The sequence below is a fragment of the Crocuta crocuta genome, unplaced genomic scaffold (genome assembly GCF_008692635.1).
Source record: "Crocuta crocuta isolate KB4526 unplaced genomic scaffold, BGI_CrCroc_1.0 scaffold130, whole genome shotgun sequence".
NCBI classification, from domain to species: Eukaryota; Metazoa; Chordata; class Mammalia; order Carnivora; family Hyaenidae; genus Crocuta; species Crocuta crocuta.
In genome coordinates, this window is record NW_027527920.1 from 13,189,449 (window position 1) to 13,212,681 (window position 23,233).

The 23,233-nt window shown below is 34.4% G+C and overlaps 1 protein-coding gene across 1 annotated transcript in view; it reads left to right on the forward strand.

The window, feature by feature from the left end:
* ICE2 (interactor of little elongation complex ELL subunit 2) overlaps positions 1-23,233 on the forward strand; it is a 63,432-nt gene that overhangs the window by 24,808 nt on the left and 15,391 nt on the right. The window contains 3 exon segments of the mRNA XM_077747768.1: positions 7,927-8,917; positions 9,769-9,944; positions 14,012-14,141. Of these exon segments, the coding sequence (XP_077603894.1) occupies positions 7,927-8,917; positions 9,769-9,944; positions 14,012-14,141 (1,297 nt within the window).

Below are 23,233 nucleotides of genomic sequence, written 5' to 3' on the forward strand. Positions count from 1 at the left end.
AGGCATTACATTGAAACTTGAAATTGAACCCCAGGTCAAGCTAGATTTTAATCAACTAACTTAACTTCCCTCAGCCTAAGTTTTCTCCTTTTGTAAAGAAGAGATGATAATACCTACTTCACAAGATTGTTGCAAGGATTAAGTTTGATATTATATGTAAAATGCTGAGCACAGTCTTTAGTATATATGTACTAAAATCTTAGTGGTGGTGGTAATCATGATAGTGGTTTTATTTAATTGGCTTCATTCATATTCAAGATTTTAAGTATGAAAAGGAATAGATGAGTTTGATTGGTGCAGAAGAGTATTTGGCCAAATTGTTAATTCTTTTCAGTATACTCATTAGCAATTTCACTTTAGGCAAGCTTTGTAATTTCTCTCTGTATCTGGTTTGCTCATCTGTAAAATGGGTTTCATGATAGTACCTAACTCCCAAGATTATTTGGGATTAAATGAGTTAATACATGTAAAACATTTAGGACAGTGCTTGCCACTCCATAAATAGTATTTTTATTGTTTTGTATATTAAAAAATGTATTTCCGTGATTTTTAAAGTAAGACATTCTGTTTCTATGCACTGAGGATACAGCATTGAATAAAAAGTCTTTTTTTCTCACAGCTTAAATTAGTGATGGAGGATGTAGATAATGAAAGGATAGCAAACAAGCAGATTGTGATAAATACTAGGCAGAAAAACAAAGTAGGTTAAAGGGAAAGAGATGAGAATGGGACTATTTTAAATTGATGCTAAAGAAGGCTTTTCCAAATACAGGAAATATGAACAGAAACCTGAATAAAGTGAGAGACCAAACAAAATTAGAAAACAAAAAAATTTTTTTACTTTATAACTAAATAAATAAAGGTATAAATAATACCTTTATTTTTACCTAAGAGCTTATACTATCTTAAGGGTATTGGCCTTTTGTCTTTTGTGTTTGTTTTTCTCTGACATTTGCCTTTAATATATTTATGGTGTAATGTCATTAAGCACCGCCAACATTTCTTAAGTTTTATTTTTATACATTTTTAAAATATTTGCTTAATGTTTATTTTTGAAGGAAAGAGCATGAGCAGGGAGGGGAAGACAGAGAGGGAGACACAGAATCTGAAATGGGATCCAGACTCTGAGCTGTCAGCACAGAGCCCAACATGGGGTTCAAACTCACGAGCTATGACATCACAACCTGAGCCTAAGTCAGATGTTTAACGGACAGAGCCACCCAGGTGCCCCTCTTTTTACACATTTTAAAATTGACCTTATACTTGGTGTGAGCTGAGTGTCCGGTAGTAACAGGTGCTCTGAAGAAATATGAAGTAGGTTAAGAAGGAAAAAAAAGTAACAACTTTCTCTGATGACAAACCAAGTATATTGGACCTTTCTCATCACTGATCATAACTAATAAAGCTGGACAGAATATAAAATTTTCTTTCTTAACATCATCAAAGAGCTAACAAGATAGTGAGGAATTACAGGGCTGAGATACTAGAGAAGACCAAAATCCAGAGAGGTAAGTCTGTCACTCAGAGTCATTTTTGCCCTGAATGGTACTTTCCAGTTTTGAAGAGGCAGCAAAAAATGAAGTATGTTTTGGCAGCATCACAGGACTAGGGGAAAAGAAGGGGAAAGAGTCAGAGTTTATTTTTCTACCAAGGGCTTGAACCCTACAGGGCTACACCCCAGGAGTAAGAGGGAACTAGAAATAAATTCACTTTCTCAGAGATTGTAGTCTGAGTTTTCAGGCCTTGAACTTGTATTCAAATGCTTTTGGATTGCTAGTGTCTCTAGACACCTAGTAAGAGCAAATGAAAATAATTCTTAATAAAACGTAATATCATTCTTAGCCTCAAATTATTTCTACAATTAACTTTTTAAATAAAACATCAAGAACACATTTAAAGATAACTGAACTCATGAGGAGAGTAGATACTGTGAGCAAGAACCATCAGAAACAATGACCAAAGAAATAGACTCAAAAATATACCCTACAATTATCAGTCACAAATTATTAGCCAACTCTGTTTAATATACAGAGTTCAAGGAAACTAAAGCCAGGCTTAAAATTTTCAGTGAGGAACTAGAAACTTTTAAAAGAGTAGATTTGAAAAAGAACTAAAGAAAATATTTTAAACTGAAAAATAGAGTAAGTGGAGTTAAGAATTTTGTAAGTAGGTATTAGCACATGGATGAAGCCAAAAGGAGAACTGATAAACTGGAAGATGAGTCTGAAAAGACTATCCATAATAAAATACAGACAACAAAAAGAAAATAGAATAGGGCAAAAACTATAGAAGAAATAGTGAGACCATTTAACATGTGTACCTCTATTCAATGTAAAAGAGATAACTGGACCAAGGCAATAGTTGGAAACAAAGAAAAAACTCTTGAAAACCACCAGAAAAACAAAAGGCACATTACCTGTACAGGACTGAGAGTTAGACTGGCAAGTAATTTGTCAGTAACAGCAAGGGAAACCAGAAGACACTGGAACAATATATTGTGCTAAAATAACCCCTACACTAAAATTATCTAACCTGTAAAAATATCCTTAAATTAAAAAACCAAAGATATTTCCAGATAAAAACTGAGTTTGCTATTAGCAGATTCCCTCTATTGGATTTTCTTCAGGCTCAAGGAAAATAATCCCAGACAGAAGGAGTGTGGTAAAAGATGCAAGAGGGAATGAAGGAAAACAAAAGTGAAAATAATGTGGATAGGCCCTAATCTGTAGGTGAGTACAAGGGGCACTCAAGAAATTAAGAGAGTTCTGGGATAACCTGGACCCTAAAAACTCCAGAATCTAACCAAGTAAAGTTCTTTCCAAGACAAAAGCCTTTGTTCAGGCTAGTAGTAGAGTCCATATTAAGCGTAACAAAGACATTAAGGGTAAAGAAAGAAGTTTTCCTATAACTGAGGGAGAGGGGAATAGAGAAAGCAGATTTCAAAATGTACTTAAGATTTGAACACACACACACAAACACACAAACTTATACACATACATACATACATTCATAGATACTTTGTGGTACCAGTGGAGCATGAGCTTAGAGCCCCGAAGCTCAGAAAGCTGATCTGGCCTGCCCTGACACAGGATTGCCCTCCCTTAGGAACAGGACAATCCATCCAATTTAAAGATGAGCAACAGAAGAAGACTGTTGATGGAAGCTCTTACAAAGGTATTCAAGAAAAAAAGATAATTGCTATAACATTTCTATAGTCATCTGAAGAAAGATGTACCCCCAAAACATGAAATGGGTTCATCCTTTGTCATAGGAATCTAAGTTCTAGAAATGTAGCTCAGAAGTACACAGGGAGGGGCAGCGCCTGGCTGGCTCAGTTGGTAGAGCATATGTCTCTTGATCTTGGGGTTATAAATTTGAACCTCACTTTGGGTGTAGAGGTTACTTAAACATAAAATCTTTAAAAAGTACACTAGGAAAAGAGCAAAATGTATATGCAAGATATTCATTCCAGCACTGTTTGTAGTAGCAAAAGATTGGAAATAATCCACATGCCCCTTAATAGGGTTTTGACTAAATAAATTGTACGTCCTCAGCAGCATTCTATGCAGCTATTGAAAGGATGAAGAAGCTATACATAAGCAGCTACAGAGTAATACCTAAGATCTGTTGTTAAGTGAAAAAGGCAAGGAAGAAAACATTTTGTGTAGTATACTACTTTTTATTTATGAAAGGGGAAATACAAGTATATACACACATAAACTTACTTGCGTATATTAAAAAGAATAAAAACCTTGCATAATAAAGATAAACCTAAAACTGTGAGAGAAGGATGGACAAAGTAGAGGAAGCAGAGATATCAACTAGATTTCTCAAATGTAATTTATTTTACAATTTTGACTTTTGAGTCATAAATGTTTTATGTGTCTAGAAAACAAATTTTTAGAATGTTATAAAAGCTACCCTAAGCTGAAATGAAACAAATTAATCCACTGTATATTGAGATAGAGGTTTAACTACTCAGTGAATTATTTTAAATGATTTGAAGCTCATTAATTTTACTATACATTCCAAAAGATTTATATCCCAAGTTCAAAAAGAACTACCAAAAAAATCTTAAACTGCACCTAGTAACCATGTTCTTAGTAGTGATACTACTTTTGTGATTTTGAACATGTTAGATAATATGATAAAGTAAAGAAGTAATTATGTTTATATTAGGAAGCAAGAATTTTGGAGATACAAGAGATAGTAAATGCCAGTCAAAGAAGTAAACGCTCTGTAATACTATTGGAATAGTATCAGAAGGATGCCAGGGCCACGTGACGGGTGTCCTGTTGACCAGATGTGTCAGTTTGACATGAAAAAATGGCTGCAATGGATTAAAACATACAAAATATGTTAAAACCCATGAATTCATAATGATACTTTAAAAAAAGTAATAGTTTTGGAGGGTGTTAGTGCATAAAGTCATGCTAAAAACTGATAATAAAAAAAAATACCAGATATTTGTCTTGCCTTTCTAGTACAAACTGTATTTTAGGGTAATGATAGAATATTGTCACCATTTCGCACTTCCTAATGAAGTAGTGAATCTAAACAGTGATTATCAGGGCACCTGGGTGGCTCAGTCAGTTGAGCATCCAACTTGATTTTGGCTTAGGTCACAATCTCACAAATAGTGGGTTTGAGCCCAGTGCGGAGTTCTGTGCTGACAGCACCAAGCCTGCTTGGGGTTCTCTCTCTCCATCTCTTTCTCTTTCTCACTCTCTCTCTCAAAATAAATTTGTAAACAGTGATCATCAATGATGGCTGCTAAAATCATGAGATCACTGAGGGATTTCATAGTAAAGTTGAGGACATTTGATGATTCAATAGATCCGTTGTAATATCACAAGAAGAAAGACAACCAGACATTATTAGCTTCCTGATTGAAGTAGAAAGTACACAATAGTGCCATATTCAGTTAACAACAAAAACTGCCTGCGGGGCACCTAGGAGACTCATTCGTTTAATCATCTGACTCCTGATTTCAGCTCAGGTNCTCCTGATTGAAGTAGAAAGTACACAAATAGTACCATATTCAGTTAACAACAAAAACTGCCTGAGGGGCACCTAGGAGACTCATTCGTTTAATCATCTGACTCCTGATTTCAGCTCAGGTCATGACCTCATGTTTGGTGAGTTGGAGCTCCATGTGAGGCTCTGTGCTGCCTTGCAGAGCCTGCTTGAGCTTCCCTCTCCCCTACTCTCTGCCCCTCCCCTGCTGTGCCTGCTTGTGGGCTCCCGACTTCTCTCTCTCAAAAATAAACATTTTTTTAATTAAAAAAAAAAAACTATGCCTGAATCTAATCAAGCTACGAGGTTGTTTTAATAGGAAACTTAAGGGATAGAAGAATGTCTTACATGACATCAGCAAGATGCAGAACTTAAAATACAGAATTAGAAATTTTTATAGGATAACTAATTTGGTTTTTTTTTTTCTGTAAATATCTGGTGATTTGGAAGTTGGCAGAATATGGGGGAGAGGCATTTAACAANGAATTAGAAATTTTTATAGGATAACTAATTCGGTTTTTTTTCTATAAATGGTGATTTGGAAGTTGGCAGAATATGGGGGAGAGGCATTTAACAAATTAAAATTGACAGATAAGTCAACCAAATACAGTTGTAGGGATCTTGATCCTGATTCCAATAAACGATTGTAAAAAGACATTTAGTGGACTGGGAAATTTTAACAGTGATTAGCTATTTTATTAAGGAATTATAAAATTTTTACTGATGGGATTAGTGATATGTTTTAGAGAAGAATCCTTTTACAGCTACATACCAAAGTATTTACGGATAAATGAAATTTAAAATTTTATCTAAGTTTATTCTATTAGAGATGAGACCATTGTTTTCCAGTTCATTGATTTTTGGCTTTATAGTTATTAAGTTTCTTCACTTTATTATTATGATTATCATAGTGTTATTTTTCTATATCTTGAAAAGGCTGTGAATGATATTTCTGATTTTTAATGTCCAGTGTTCTATTTTTTGTTGCTTTTTGACTATTCCGCAATTATTTTAACTTCTTCTTTTATCCAACAACTGGGAGTGGTTTTAAATGTCAAGTGCCTGGGTTTATGGTTGTTGGCTTGCATTTTTCTTAATGATTTCTAATTTTATTTCATTCTAAACAGAGAGTTAGATCTTTGTAGATTCTGCTTTGTACTATATTGATGTTTTCTTTGTATGTTAATTTATAGTCCATCTTTGGAAATGCCCCTTGGATTCTTGGGAGGGAAAAGGTATATCTTTGTAGTCTGTGTTTATGTTTTCAGTCATTCATACATTCTTCATTTAATATTATATGTACTTTCTATACAACTGTTTTTGCTTAGATATAGTATATTGTTGACCAAGTGCATTTGTATTTCTGTCAGATTTTCCTTTTATTTTTCAATTTTGACTCCATATTTTAAAGTTATTTGGCATCTCAAAAACCATTATTAATGGATTTCATCTTTTTTTAACATAGGATTCCTTTTTCTAGCTAATGTTTTTTGCCATGAATTCTGCTTTATCGAGTACTTAGTATTGCTTTCTCTTAACTCTATTTCTTGATGTTATGTCCCATTGTTTTGTTTTTAACCTTTCTCTGTAAGAATGTCTCGTGTAAATAGCATATGGTTTACTTTTATTTATTTTTTTACTAAATCTGGTACCCTATTTTAATAAGAGCTACTATTTACTGAGAAGCTCCTTATGTGCCAGGGACTACGGTAAGAAACTTTCTATATACAAGTTCTCATTTAATCCTTAGAACAAATCCAAAATGACCCTACTATCATCACTATTTAGAGATGAAGAAGTTGAGGTTCACAGAGGTTGAATAATTTATATAGGTTGTTCTTTCTTACTATGTGATTACTGTCAGAATATTTCTCTCTCAGATCCTCAACTGTATGGCTATGTATAGCTTCAAACCAGATTTTTATGGTATTTATCTAAAGTCCTTTGACACAATTGAGGAGAGATCTATTGCTGCTTGGGGAGAGGACAGTTTATTCTCAGATAAATTAAAGCTGTCTGTAGTTCTTCCATTCCCAAAACAGGACATGAAAAACTACAACCTCAATAGGTTCATGTCCCAGAATACAATAAAATCATTTCCTGCCCATATTACTAAGAGTTGTTTTCTCTGAGTAGGTGTAGAAAGTCACTGTTGATGTTAGGAATGCATTGGAGGCTGGTGAACCTTCCCCAGCTGCATTAGAAAGCAGCTTCCTCACAGTGGCAAACAGACTTTCCTCCTGGTCAGCTCAGTACAGTGTATACAGTGGAAAGTAGTGAAAATCCTTCGGATTTCTATTTGGCCCCACATTTGGGGTGTGGGTGTGTGTGTGTGTGTGTGTGTGTGTGTGTGAGTGATTAGTGGAAATTCCTTTTGGAATGTGCAGGTTCACGAGTATTCCCCCTTTCCTTTGCTGTTACAAGCTGGCAAATTTTTCTGTGTTTCATCAACATATCATTGGGGAAGTAAGGTTGAGTCAATTAGTTGCTTGTAGTTTATCAGCATCTTAAGTAAGAACCTTTCAAAGCCATTAGACATTTCCTTCTGCTTTTAAAGAGCATGAAGAGGGGCATCTGGGTGGCTTAGTCAGTTAAGCATCTGACTTTGGCTCAGGTCATGATCTCACAGTCTGAGGTTTCGAGCCCCGCGTCGGGCTCTGTGCTGACAGCTCAGAGCCTGGAGCCTGCTTCGGATTCTGTGTCTCCCTCTCTCTTTGACCCTCCCCCACTCACTCTCTGTCTCTGTCTCTCAAAATAAAATACAGACAGACATAAATAAATAAATAAATAAATAAATACATAAAGACTGTGAAGAGCATGAACTATCTATGTGGGGGGTAGGGGCATTAAGAGATAGGTGAGGGCTGTCCTGGAATATCTACTAATAGTTAACCAATATATTTTCTTAAGATGTCTTATGAAGTTAATGAGTGCCGAAAAATTGAGACCCTTGAAAATTTGGACCTGGATTTTGATGGTGACGTCACAGAACTTGAAACTTTTGGAGTAAATACCACCAAACCATCTAAGTCACCAAGTCCAGCAGGCACTTCCACAGCACCCAACACAGCAGATACTCCCACAGCTCCCAGCACTGCAACCACATCTGTGGCATCACGTGCACCGGACATGTCTGCTCATTCTAGAAGTTTATCTCAGATTCTGATGGAACAGTTGCAAAAGGAGAAACAGCTGGTGACCTGTATGGACAGTGGCCCTGAAGAGTGCACAAATAAAGATGATCAGGGATTTGTACCATGTGGTGACACATCAAATCCTGACAAGTCTTTGGTGCAAGATAGTGACTTGAAAATGTCTGATTCCTTACAGTTAGAAAGTTCTACAGAAATTGAAACCTCTAATAAAACTGATTTAGCTACTAATACAGTATATGCCCCAGAAAAACCAAATGTTCTGGAGAACACAGACAATTCAAAGGAAAAGACTGTCACCCCAGAAGCAGTGAGAAGTGAAGATGTAATTCTTTGCAATAGTGATACAGATGAAGACTGTTTAATTATTGACACAGAGTGTCAAAATAATAGTAATACAAAGACAGCTGATGTGAATTCTAAGTTAAGTTCTAAACCAGCTAGCTCTAATTCTTCCTCCGCACAGGCTTCTGTAGGAAACCAGACCAATGCTACTTGTAGTCCTGAAGAGTCGTGTGTTTTAAAAAAACCTATCAAACGAGTATATAAAAAATTTGATCCAGTTGGAGAAATTTTAAAAATGCAGGATGAACTCTTAAAGCCAATTTCCAGGAAAATACCTGAATTGCCCTTAATGAATTTGGAAAATTCTAAACAACCTCCGGCTTCTGAGCAGTCCTCTGCTCCTTCAGATGCCTCTAGTTGGCCAAAATCTGTATGGCCTTCTGCGTTTCAGAAGCCAAAAGGACGTAAGTAAATATTTACAAAGACCTTTATATTAACTCTTTTGCTTCTTCCTTATCCTTCAGTTTTTCTCCCTCATTCCCTCACATTTTCTTTGTTATAACCTGTCTCATAATTTTTTTTTGAGAGAGTACGGGGGAGGGACAGAAGATAGGAGAGATTGAGAGAGAGAGAGACTATCTTAAGCAGACTCCACCCCCAGCACGGAGTCTGACACATGCAGCTTGGTCTCACAACTGTAGGATCATGACCTGAGCCAAAATCAAGTCAGATCCTCAAGTGACTGAGCCCCCCAGGCACCCCAACTGTCTCATAATCTTTACCTGGTCTTTGAGATTTCATTTTTCAGTCTACTGGTTATCCATCATGTACAGTGGCTACTGTAGCTTCAGGTGATACGGCTCACTAGAATGAATGAAGGGGAAATGATCAAAAATAATTGTCAACATTTATAAGTTCAGAATTTACAAATTCATGGTGTATTAGACCAGAGTTTTATACTTTTTCACATTCGGAGATAGATATAAAGCTGCACCTCAGCTCTGCCTGGATTAGGAGAAACATCACTTTTTATTTTACAGCTTTTTTTTCTTCTTGCTTCATATGTTGTTTCACTAATTTAAACTTTGCCTTGGGTTAGCGAAGGTAGTAGTTAAAGCTGTGACTTCAGCTCTTGGCTGCAGTTCCCGTAAAAGTAAACAGAAATAGTACTACCGTGAATGTTCAACTCAGAAGACATAGAAAGTTAAAGTTGACAGAAACCTAAAAATAGATAATGGAATTGTTTTATTTTGAATTATGGATAAAGAACTAATGTATTTTAAAATAAAAATGAGAAATATAATTATTTTTAAAGGATTGCCATATGAACTTCAGGACTATGTTGAAGATACAACAGAATATGTAGCTCCTCAGGAAGGAAATTTTGTTTACAAGTTATTTAGCCTGCAAGACCTGTTGTTACTTGTGCGATGCAGTGTCCAGAAGATAGAGACCAGACCACGTTCTAAAAAACGGAAGAAAATCAGAAGAGTAAGTTGTCACTTGGGGACTTAGGATGTGGTAGTATAAGTAGGTAATCAACAAATATTTAACATGTCCTTGTTATGAAGTTTCATTTTAAATTGCTGGTCACTATAGAATTTTTCCAGATTGAGCTGGGTCTTTTTGTTTGTTGTTTTTTTAGTAAAATATAGAAAGCACTTTTAATAAGGGAAAATGGAAAGTGTTAAATATAAAATTCATGAATGCTGGTAACATTCTTGCATGGAATTTATAAACTTGATGAAAAAAATGGCACCGTCATGAATTTGACCTAGGTTGGCACATATATATTCCAGCCTTCTGTGAATTTGGAATTCCATTATAACTTATTAGCCCATTTCTCTCTTACTTTGGGGATCTTCTTGACTCATTTTAGAAGTCCCACATCTTGAAAGATGGGGTTTCACACACATTTGAAGTCTTCCCAGAGTTGTTAGAAGGCCAAATGTCTTCTTTTTTCTCTGTTCTTTTTTTTTTGGGGGGGGGGGGGGGGTTTTCTTNGGGTTTTATGTAAAAATTTTTTTTCAGTTATAAAATTCTTACTAAGTTTGAGTAATTGGTTCTTTAAACAGTTTTCTGTATTTGATGCTTGAAGTTCTTGTTCAGATTAGATTTTTGTGTGTGTGACCACTGAATTCTGGTAAAGAGGAGCCTCTGCATTATAACTGATTATAGTAATGTAAGAGAATTTTTTCTGTTGTATACATTTGTCAGTGTGTGTGTGTGTGTGTGTGTGTGTATTAATTTTGATGTCTTTGTCTCTTGCTTTCTAACCTACTACCCAGTAAGAATCCTCAGTGATCACTTTAGAATGTCATTATAGTTGGGGCTAGGAATCAGGTGATCAAAACTAGTGATGTTTCAGCATTGAACCTTGTGGATCAAGTCCCTGATTACTACTTTGTCATATTAAGAAATAACTAGAGAAAGAAAGGAAGGAAGTAGGGAAGGAGAAAGAAAAAGAAAGAAAAGAAAGGGAGAGGAAATGCTAACCTTTCCAAACTGCCAATAGCAGAGTCTGTCAAGAAAAAACTCTAAAACTAACCCATCAGGATCTAAGATCTTTGTCCACTAGAATCCATTGGAATTGGAGGATCTTTTGCTTGATGATACTGTTATCCTTTGTTAAATAGAAGGAAGACTGAATAAATTTTTTAATTCTTTTCCTAATTTGGTTTTCATCAGTGGTTCACACATGAAATTTTAGAAACCAAATGGTTTTGAATTATATAGTAGTGTTTTTTATAAGAGAAAGTCAAGGAATGACAGACTACTAAAGATTTTATTTTAGTCTGCTTCTAAATAAAGGCTAATGTTCTCTAAATTAAAAGATTTTACTTTATTTGCTAATTATTTTCCATCTCATGTATATTTAGCTGTGATCAATTTAATCGTCATAGCATGAATGTCTTAAATATGTGTCAGTGCTGTGGACTGTATTTTCAGTGCTTTATTTTTCTAATTTTTACTTGCTATCTCTCTGATTTATTTGGGAGCTAACCCCGTTTCTTTCATTTTCTACTCTGCGAACCCATGCCACTTTGTGTTGATCTGCCAGCTCACAGCAGTTAGAAACTATTGATGGCCAGTATCTCTTAAGAAAGAGTAGCTTAGGGATATATTGGGTACTGAATTAATTCTTTAAATAGACAACCTGTTAAGGACATGGTCATTCACTTGACTAAAATGCAATTTGTAAATGTTGAGACACAATCTTATGGGACAGAATTTACTCTTCATCACAATATATCAAAACAGTCGAGCCCCAAATAATATGTAAATAGGAGCCATGTATTTTTTATTATGTCAGACCCAGAGTAAAATTTTAAAATTTTCAGTGAATGTTTATCATATTGTACTTTTTATAATAGTTTAGTACACATGGTTTAAATCCCTACTACAGTGCATTTCCCTTGCAATCATGTCTTACTTATCTGTTTCTCCCAAATGTTTTATATCCTAGAAACACAGTAAACAAGTATTATATAAACAAGAATTGAGGGATAAGAGAGAAGAGGGTGTTATTAAGGAAGAAATTGTCGGGGAATTTAATCAATTTTGAGAAATTTTAAAGTAGCGCTATTTAAACTTTAGGTAAGAAAGCATTCTCATTAATATTTACTACTTAAAACCCAACTTGTTTAGGGGCACCTGGGTGGCTTAGTCGGTTAAGCGTCCGACTTTCGCTTAGGTCATGATCTCACGGTTCGTGGGTTCGAGCCCCGCGTCGGGCTCTGTGCTGACTGCCAGCTCAGAGCCTGGAGCTAATTTCAGAGTCTGTATCTCCCTCTCTCTCTGACCCTCCCTGGCTNTAAAAAATTTAAAAGTAAAATACTTAGAAGTCTCTTCAACCTCATACTAGCTATGAAATACCTATTTCGAAATTTATCTAAAAGTTTAAAAAGTTTATATGAGTAATTGGAAGACAACGAAGAAAAGCTTTCAGTTGGGGAGAACAGGAGTTACTATTCAAGGGAGAAAGGAATAGCAAATTCAATTTCTTCTTAATTTACCTATTTATTTTGAGAGAGTGCATGCATGCGCATGAGTAGAGGAGGGGCAGAGGGAGAGGGAGAGAGAATCCCAAGCAGGCTCCACACCATCAGCACAGAGCCCAGTACAGGGATCAAACACACAAACTATGAGATCATGACCGGAGCCAAAATCAAGAGTCATACACTCAACTGACTGAGCCATCCAGGTGCACTAGTAAATTTAATTTTTATAGTTTGAAAACTTTGTATTTAAAATTTCACTTTAATTTTGGAATAATACCATAAAATATTCAGACTTTTCTTTCCCTTGGCTTCCTGGAGATGGCAGTAGAATACATATAGAAATTAAAACCAGATTCAGGACTTAGTTTTAAAGATATGGAAGTATTATCAAGGAAAATCTCATGATCCAAAAAGAGTATCTTCTTTATCAATTATTCAACTCTGCTGTAAACTGTGTCCCTAAGCAAATTTCTTAAACGCTCTTGACCTCCACTTCCTTATCTCTAGCTTATTGTTGCAACTGTAAATGTGGATTACCAATTGCTGAAGAATTATTATATAATAAAATGCTTTTAGCAGTAAAATTATCTTTATCACAGTTTAATTTGTTTTTAATTGTGAAGATATGTAGAAGCCTTGTATTTGAGGTTTGGCCCCTGGAACAATAGCTTATTAAATATGCAAAACCTAAGGTATAGAATTATTGAAATATTGTGCACTCAAAACTAATAAAACACTGTTAATTATACTGCAATTTAAAAAAGAAAAAAAGAAAAACCTTGTTCTTCACCTCAGATTTTCCATTTTAACAAAATTATTCCCCGGGTTATGCATATGCACTTTGAAATCCAGAAAACACAACTTTAAAGAGCTTTACAACATTCAAAGGTAATCATATGAACCAAGCTTACTGTTAACAAAATTTTACTGGATTTGAATTGTTCTTTCCACCATCATTGTTCCAAGTTCACTAAATTTGCCACTTTCTGAAAATCAGGAATTCTGAAACATTTATGAAATATTTTCAAGTATATGAATAGTGACAGCTTAGTGTAATTTCAAAAGTACTAACTAGCCTTTTCACTTTGAATAAATCTTTTGAATCGTGTATTTCTTCTTCTGCAGCTGGAAGTGAAGAGACTACTATCAAGAGTAGAATATTCTTTGACAGAAATGAGATAACATGAGCACAGTGAATAGGACTAACATACTATTTCATAATCGTGTATTTCTTTGCATATCGTCATTTAGACCAAAAATTGCCACAGTTATTTTACTTAATCTATTTAGTGTCCTGACCAATAAATTCTAAATTACATTTCCTGATTAGAATGTGTGCATATGTGGTGAGGTATGTGGATTTGGGGTTGAGGTGGGAGGGCGGGTAGCTGTTAGTTCAGGATATCTTATCTGTCCATCCCGAATTCTACTATATACGAAAGGATGAAATAAGATTACATGAAAGTATTTTGGAAGCAGCAGAACTATATAGGGATATGTATTTGCTATGAAAAGTAAATTAATGGAGCTTTGAAAAAGTATAACCTTGCATTTCAGCAATTTCCAGTTTATGTACTACCCAAAGTGGAATATCAAGCTTGTTATGGAGTTGAAGCTCTAACTGAAAGTGAACTTTGTCGCTTATGGACTGAAAGTTTATTGCATTCCAACTGCTCGTTTTATGTTGGTAAGTTACACAGGAGGCTTTGTTCTCCTTTTTAATTCCTTTGTAAATACATACTTTTATTAATCAATTATAAAGACTTCCATTCTCTACTCTTTGTTTTCAGTTTTCTTGTTGTGTTAACATTCTTTTCTACTAAAGCATCATTCCTGCTGCAGAGTTAAGTGGTGGGGGTGTGACTAGTGAGATTAAATGTTTTCTTTTCCCTCTTACTTATTGTTTAGTTGTAGTTGAATGTCAACATATTTTATTTTTAAAATACTTAGTTTATTTTACAATATAATAAACTGTAGAGGTGTTTTCTAATAAGCTTCTTTTAAATTGTTGGTGAGAACATTTTTTGAAAATTTCTTGAAATATAATGACACTTGAATTTTTTCAAATAATATTTTTTTACTCTGTTTCTGTTTTGCTATTTGAGGGCGATGGTTAGGGATTTGATTTGTGTTATCTGGGTTCACGTGCAGTTAACATACTTTACATGAAGGATCACCTACCAGTCACTATTGATATTGCTCCCTCCCAGTGGAATGTCTCATCTCCTATGTTTTAATCCATCCCATGTGTCTCAGTCCATCCCAAATATCTCAAGCTGCCCTTCTGTGGAGTCATTTCCTTCCTTTGATCTTTCAAGGTAGGGTCTTTTTTTTTTTTTTTTTTTTAACCACTCTTATGATGACTTGTTACTTTCTACTGTGTTGTTCCTTTTGACACCTATCATATCTTCCCATTAGACAGTAAGTAGTTTAAGGTCACTGTCTGATGAAGCTTTGTATTCTCATAGTGCTTAGCATAATTCCTGGTGTGAAACAGCTGTTACGAGTGTGTTTTTCTTGCTTAATCAAAAAAAAAAAAGTTACTTATCTGAAAATTTATTCCATATTTTGGTTAGTCAGTGTTTTGTCTTTACTGTATAAGAGTATTAATAAGATAATTAATTTGCTCTCTCTGCTTAACTCAAAAACACAAATGGCTAAATGTACTACTTGGTGATACACCACCCCCTCCTCCTATTTCATACTCAGTACCCAAAGTTCTTTGTTTTAGTTTTCAGCTAGTAATTGCAATTGCAAGGTTCTTCCTAAAGACCTCTTGCCATGAAACCATACCAACAGCCTTCATGTAAGCTACTTGAAAGCAATCACTAGCCGCATCCATTTTAGGAAAAGATGAAACAAAAACTTAGCACTTAAATCCTATTTAAAGTACTGAAAGAAGAGAAACTCATGACAAAACAATTTGAAGTGCTGTTTTTTTTGTTTGTTTGATTTTTGATGTACTCTCACAGATAAAACTGCCATCGTCTATATGGTCTACTTCATTTAAAGTATTCTTTGAAGTCCTAAGTAATTATTGTCCTATGTGCTCTTTATCCTCAGTAACTCTTACCCACTTGTAAGCCATTCATTTTAATTTAATGGGATGGTATATTTGGTTTTTTTTGACATTTGTTTGATGAGAAACTTATGTTATGTGGTTGTGGGTTTTTTGGGGCTTGAGGATGGATTTGGTTTTTTATGTGGGGGTGAATATGTTTTAAAGTGTTGTTTTAAAAGCATCTGTGGGTTAGAGGGTTGTTTGTTGTTGTTATTTAATGTTGCTATATTACTCTTTTAATTTTCAGAAGAAATGTTGCATCAGGGAGTATAGGAGAAAGGGCTCCTAAGTAAGTTTTTCTTATAATTACTTTCTGGAAATAGGATAAATACAGAAAGCAACAGTCATTTTTGTTATTGTGGTGTCTAGAACAACTGAATATAATTAAAATAAGTTATATATCAGATATGAAAGTAGTTTGTGTGACTCATTACTTAGTCTCTTTATAGTTATACCTAATGAAATGTAGACTTAGTGGTTTTGGTTTTAAGAAGAGTGTCCGTCTACAGATGGTCAAGAGTTAAACGAGATGTGTGTAAAATACTTAGGATATCTCACTTCAGAAGTATTTATTATTATTGCCTTTTGACATCCAATTAACAGACTAAACTGGAAATGAGTTACTACATACAAGTTACAATATACCCTTAAAAGCAGTAATGTGTTTCTTTTCAAATATTCTGTTCTTTCATCCTTCCTGTTAATATGTCAGTTTTTCTCACTACATGCCTCCTAGCCTCCCAAAGTACAGCTTATAGAATATTGTTGGGTATTTTTTTTCTTCTTTGGTTTATTACATATCTACCAACCACAAACCAAGTTATATATTATCTGATACACTTGAAAAGATCCAAAATTATCCTTAGAAACTATTAAGTATATGTGTGTGTGTGTGTGTGTGTATATGTGTGTATAGAACAAAAGAATATAATAGAGCCCTCATTTATGAAATATGTAATGTGGGTCAATGACTATATATCCATTACTGCTAATCCTCTCTATTCTGTAAAATAGATGATGTTTATCTTTGTTTTACAGAGGAAGAAACTAAGGTTTTCTCTGTACACAGTTTCTGGGAAATTCAGAATTTATATCCCTATCTCCTCTGACTCCATTATAATGGAATAGTAGAAATCATGCTAAATGTGGGAGTCAGAAGATATGTGTGTATAATTACTATATATTTTATAATTGTTTGCCTGAGGTTTTTCACTTATACATAATGGATATAATAATATTTGATTCGACTTACTTCAGGGACTATATATACAAACCTTTTTTATTATAATTATTACCTAATATATCACCCAAAAGTAGACTTCTCCTTGATGAAAATAGATACTACAAGACAAGGAATATTTTGTGTAATTTTGTACTGAGGAAAAAGCTCTTAACCTAGAATTAGGTGAAACTATGGAAAATCATCTTTAAAATACAAGAGTTAAAGGATTTCTTATCCAAAAATTAAAAGCAGACTAAAGCAAACAGCAGTAACTTCTCTATACTTACACATAATTTTTAAATGTCTACATAGTACTCTTTCTGTTCTAAGAAAATAGAATAGTTGTAAAATACATCATTGATTTGATTTGTTTTTCTCTTCCATTTTTAACTTTTTAAGTATAATACACTTTCAGAAAATGGAAAGAATATAAATGTACAAATCAAGGAATTATAACAAACCCAATACCTCTAACTAGTTTGCAGATCAAGAAGCTGAAAACTACCAGTGCCCTGAAGACCCCCAAATAACCCTTCCCAGTCATTGCCTTCTTCCTCTTCTCCAATGGTAATCATTATTCTCATGTGATAGTTTCGTTTTCCCACTCTATACAAATGGAGCCATAAAATAGTAGTCTTTTATTTATGCCTTCTTTCAATTAACGTAGTTTTTGAAATTTATCCATGTTATGTAAAATTTTATCCATACTGTTACCGTATGTAACAGTAGTTTTGTTGTTTTGACATATTCCTTTCTAAGAATATACTGCAGTTTATCGATTTAACTTTAGGAACCTCTTTGGGTTGTTTCCATTTTAATGCAACTCTAAACATTCTTGTAAATGTCTATTAGTGCACTGAACACGTATTGCTGTTCAGCATATACCAAGGAGTGAATTACTAAGTTAGGCATACATTCACATTCAGTACATAATTTGAGAAAGTTTTCCGAAAGTTAGACAACTTACACTTATATTAGCAATATGTGAGGGTTCCAATTTCTTTCACATCCTTGCCCACACTTGGACTTCTCAATTTACTTAATTTTAGCCATGCTGGTAGAGAGATGCTATTTCATTATTGTTTTACTTTGCCTTTCTTTGGTTGTTTATGAACATGGACACTTTCTCACTTGATTTATCCTTTGGATGTTTAGTTTTATGAATTGCCTTTTCAAGCCTCTTGCTCATTTTTCTATTGTGAAGTTTTTGTTTCTTTGGCCCTCTTTGTTAGTTTTAAATGTTAAAAATATTTTCCCCCATTCTGTTACTTGTCTTTTCAATATATTAATGGTATCTTTTGAACTTAATATTTCCTTTATGATTAGTGCTTTCTTTTGCCAATTTAAACCTCCCCCCCAGCAAGATCATGAAGATACTCTCCTGTATTACTTCTAGAATCTTTATTTTTTTTCTACCCCTTATATTTAGATATACAGTTTATGTGGAATTTATTTTTACATGGAATATCAAGATATTTTCAATTTTTAGTACTGTTTATCGAAAAGACCACCCTTTCTGCTTTCTGCTGCTCTCCAATGCTACTTGTATTATAAATCATATATGTGAATCTAATTCTAACTCCCTCTGTATCCTTCAGACAGTTCAGTACCTGTTTTAAGTACTCCAGCTGGAGTAATTACTTAATTTTTCTAGCTACCCTAGCTAGACAATTAACACTGTTTAAATTACTCTAGCTTTATAAAATGTTCTATTTTGTAAAGTGAATCTTGTCGATTTGTTTTCCTTCAGGAGTTTCTTGGCTATTCTTGGCCCTTTGTGTTTACAAATTTTGGAATCAGCTTGTCAGTTCCTACCAACAACAACAAGAAGATTGGGATTTTTGTTAGCAAGTGCATTGACTCAATGTGGAGCAAATTGGTAGCTTCACGATAACATATCTTCTAACCTATGAACTGTGTATATTTCTCTATTTATATCTTGAATTTCTCAGGTATTTTATGATTTTGTATGTAGAGATCTTGTGTATCTTTCAAGTGCATTTTCTTGGTATTTGGTATTTTTAAGCTATTATAAATGGTATTTCTGACATTTTACTTATGGTTTGTTACTAAAATATAAACTTTATTTGCATATTGATTTTGTATATTGATCTTCTATCTAATAACTTTGCTAAACTTACTCATTCTAATGACTTAGATGTTTTAAGTAACCAATTATATCTTCTGCAGATAATGACCATTTTATTTCTTCTTTCCAATCTTTATATCTATTTTTCCTTGCCTTCATTACCTAGCACTTGATTAGAGGGTGAATAATGGGCATTTTTGCCTTATTTCTAATCTTAAAAGGGGAAGTTTTCAACATTTCACCATTGTGTTTGATATTTGCATAGGTTTTTGTAGATACCTTTTCTTAAAATAAAGTTCCTTACTATTCCTAGTTTAAGAATTTTAGTCATGAATGGGTAAAAGAAAATTTATCAGTTATTTTCTTTGCATTTATTGGCATGATGGTATGACTTTTTCATTCTACTAATGTGATGTATCCTTTGATTAACTTAAAAATGTTAATCCAAAGCTGGGCCCCCTGGGTGGCTCATTCGGTTAAGTGCCCAACTCTTGGTCTAGGTGCAGGTCATGATCTCATGGTTTCGTGGGTCCAGGCCAGCAGCTCCATGCTGACAGTGTGGAGCCTGCTTGGGATCCTCTGTCTCTCCCTCTCTCTGCCCCTCCCTCACTCACACTGACTCTCTCAGAATAAATAAATTAGCTTAGAAAGAAAATGTGAATCCAGCCTTGTGTTCCTGGCATAAACCCAGCTTGCTCATAATATATTACTCTTTTTATATATTGGTAGATTTAATTTAATATTAATTCTGCCATCTGTGTTTATGAGTGAGACTGGCTTGTAATATCTTGCCTAGATGTTGGTATTAAGGTTATATTTATGTCATAAAATGAGCTCAGGTGTATTTCCTCTTCTTATCTGTTAGAATTTCTATAAAATTGGCATTACTTCTATAAATGGTAAATTTTACCTAGGAGGCATGTGAGCCTAAAGTTTTCCTTTTTGAGAAGCTTCTAATTATCAATTCTCCTTTTAAATTAGTTTTAGAGCCATTCACATGTTTAATTTCTTGCATCAGTTTTGTAATTTGTGGGGTGTGTATGCTTTTAAGAAATGTTTTCAGTTTTAAATTTTCAAAAGTACTGGCATAAAGGTCTTTATAATATCTTCATATCCTTTAATGTTTGTAGTACCTGTAGTAATTACCACACATTACTAATAAACTTGAATTTATGTATGTCTTCTATTTGACTCATTCGTTTAGGGACCTTTTTTTGTCCTAGTGCCTTCTTGTGAATTGAATATATTTTTATTCCATTTATTCCCCTTTATTAACAGGGATAGTTCTATGTTAACATAAGTATGTATTCTTTTATTACTCTTTTTTTTTTCTTTTCTCTTTTCCTACTCTTTTAAAGGTTACTCTTGAGGTGTGCTAATATAGTAGCTCCTAGCCACAGGTGACTGTTTTAAATTTATTAAAATTAAGTAAAATTTAAAACTCAGTTTCTCACTCATACCAGCCATATATCAAGTCCTTGAAACCTGCATCCAGTTACTATATGGGACAGTGCATGTATTTCCAAGCATCACAGAAAGTTCAGTTGGAGGATGCTGCTTTAATAATTTAAGGTGCATCCCTGACTTATCTCCATTAAAAGGTACTCTAGTCTTTTTTCAGACAATAGTATTTTACATTTCTATACATTGTTATTAGTGTATACATTTGCTATCCGTTTACATTTATTCATGTATTTATCTGATTTTAATGCATTTCTTCTCATATTTCTAAGATTCAAACTAGTATCATTTTCCTCTGTCTGAAGAATACCTTTTAGTATTACCTTTATTACAGATATATTGGTGAGAGAGACTCCCAGTTTTTATTCATCTAAAAGGTTTATCATTATTATTATTTCACCTTTATTCTTGGAAAGTCAGCTGTTCATCTTAATTTTTTGTTCCTTTGAAAGTTACATCTCTTTTCTGTGGCACACTTGAAATTTTATCTTCCCCCCTGATTCTTAACAGTTTTCCCACAATGTGCTTAGGTTAGATTTTCTTTATAAATATTCCTTTTGGGGTTCATGTTGCGCCTTGAATATGTGACTCGGTGACTGAACATTTTTGGACAATTTTGTCATTATGTCACCAAACATCCCTGCTTTTCCATTGTCTCTCTTTTTCCTCTGATGTTTTAGTTGTATTATATTATCTTATTGTAACCCTAATATCCTTTACATATTGTTCTTTATTTACCTTTCCTTTTGACTCTTCATGCATCATGTTTGATATTTTTTTCTAGTTCATTAATTCCCTCTTCACCTGTCCCTAATACACTGTTTAACCCATTACTTGAGTCCTTAATTTCAGTTAGTGTATTCTTCAGTTTTAGATTTTCCATTTGGTTCTTTTTTTTTGAGAGAGAGGGAGAGAGAGCTTGTGCCTGAGCAGGGGAGGGGGCAGAGGAAGGCAGAGGGACTCTTAAGCAGTTTATACACTCAGTGTGGAGCCCAACATGGGGTTCAGTCTCATGACCCAAGATCATAACCTGAGCGAAAATCAAGAGTCACACACTCAACTGACTGAAGTACTCAGGTGCCCCTGCTTTTGGTTCTTTTTTTTTTTTTTTAACAGATTATAGTTTTCTATAGAAATTCTCAATCTTTCCTTTATCATATTAGGCAAAACTATTTTAAAGTCTGCATCCAGTACCTCTGTTTTCTAGATTTCCTGTGTATCTTTTCTATTATTTTTTGTGTATTCGTTTCCTAGGACTGCTGTAACAAAGTACCACAAACTAAGTGGCTTAAAACACAGACATTTCTTGTTTCGCAGCTCAGGAGGCTAGAAATCCAAAATCAAGGTGTCACTGAGCCATGTTCCCTCTGAAACCTGTAGGAGAGAATCCTTCAGAAGATAGAATGCCTTTTCTATCATCTGGTTTTGCCAGCAGTTGTTGGCATCTTTGGATTGTAGATGCATCACCCTCGTCTCTTGTTTCTCTCATCAAGTGGCATCTTCTTCCTCTGTGTCTCCTCTTCTTATATGGACATCAGTCATTTGGATTACAGGCCTGCCCTACTCATCTTAGTATGACCTCATCTTAATCTTTAATTACATCTACTATGATCCTGTTTCCAAGGAAGGTCCTGTGGATTAGGGCTTCAGCATATCTTTTGCAGGGGACACAATTCATCTCACAATATTTTTTTCTTTTCTTTTCTTTTCTTTCTTTCTTTCTTTCTTTCTTTCTTTCTTTCTTTCTTTCTTTCTTTCTTTCTTTCCCTTCCTTCCTTCCTTCCTTCTTTCCTTCCTTCCTTCCTTCATGTTGTTTCATTGTATGCCAAGCTCTTCTTTATCAAGGGCCAGCTATTATATACGAAAAAATGTAGAGAGAATGAGAAAGCTAAAATGTATCTTCCTCTAGACAAGATTACATTTTTTTCCATTTTTTTTAATTTGAGAGAGAGAACATATGAGTTGGAGAGAGGGAAAAAAAGAGAGAGAGAAGGAGAGGGAGAGGGGGGGAGAGAGAGAGAGATCGAGAATCTCAAACAAGCTCCACACTCACCATGGAGCCCAACACAAGGCTTGATCCCATGACCCTGGGATCATGACCTGAGCTAAAATCAAGACTCAGACACTCAACAGACAGAGCCACCCAGATGCCTTTAGACAAGATACTTGCAATCTACCCTAATTCAGTTATAGGGATTTAGACCGTTTAAAGCTTGACTTTAATACCAATAGGGTATTGCTATTCAGGGTCTGTGCAGGTAAGAGTTGAAGTAGCAGGACTGATACTACCAATCATTGGAAAGACCTTCTTGCAAGGCTGGCCCTTAGCTGATACCTGGGAACTTAGCTAGTAAACCATTCCCTATACTGACAGAAGACTTTCTCTAGCTAATAAGAATAGGTTATAGTACACACATTGTACAAACAATATGGCTTATTCTGAACATCTGCTTTCCTTTGAGAGTTGAATTTTGGTATATCCTAGGCAGAGGGCACCTACATTATGAACCCTCCCCCCAATAAAAACCTTGAATGCTGAGTCTCTAATGAGCTTTTCCAATATACAAAAAAAAAAAAAAAAAATTGTTGCTGGAAGAATTAAGGTGCATCCTATGTGACTTCAGTAGGAAGGGATTCTTTTTTTTTTTAACTTTTAATTGTGGTAAATATACATATTCTGGAATAACTTGGAATTTACCTCTTAACCATCGTAGTGTACAATTCAGAATACATTTTTAGTGTACAATTCAGTGGTATGAAGTACATTCACTGTGTTGTGCAGCCATCAACCACTGTCCACTTCCAGAATTTTTTCATCATCCGCAACAGAAACTCGGGAGAGACTCAAAGATTTCAACTGGTTTCTTCTGGACCTCACTCCATACACCTTTTACTTTTGCTCTTTTTTTTTTTTTTTTTTTTTTTTTGTTTTTTTTTTTTTTTTTT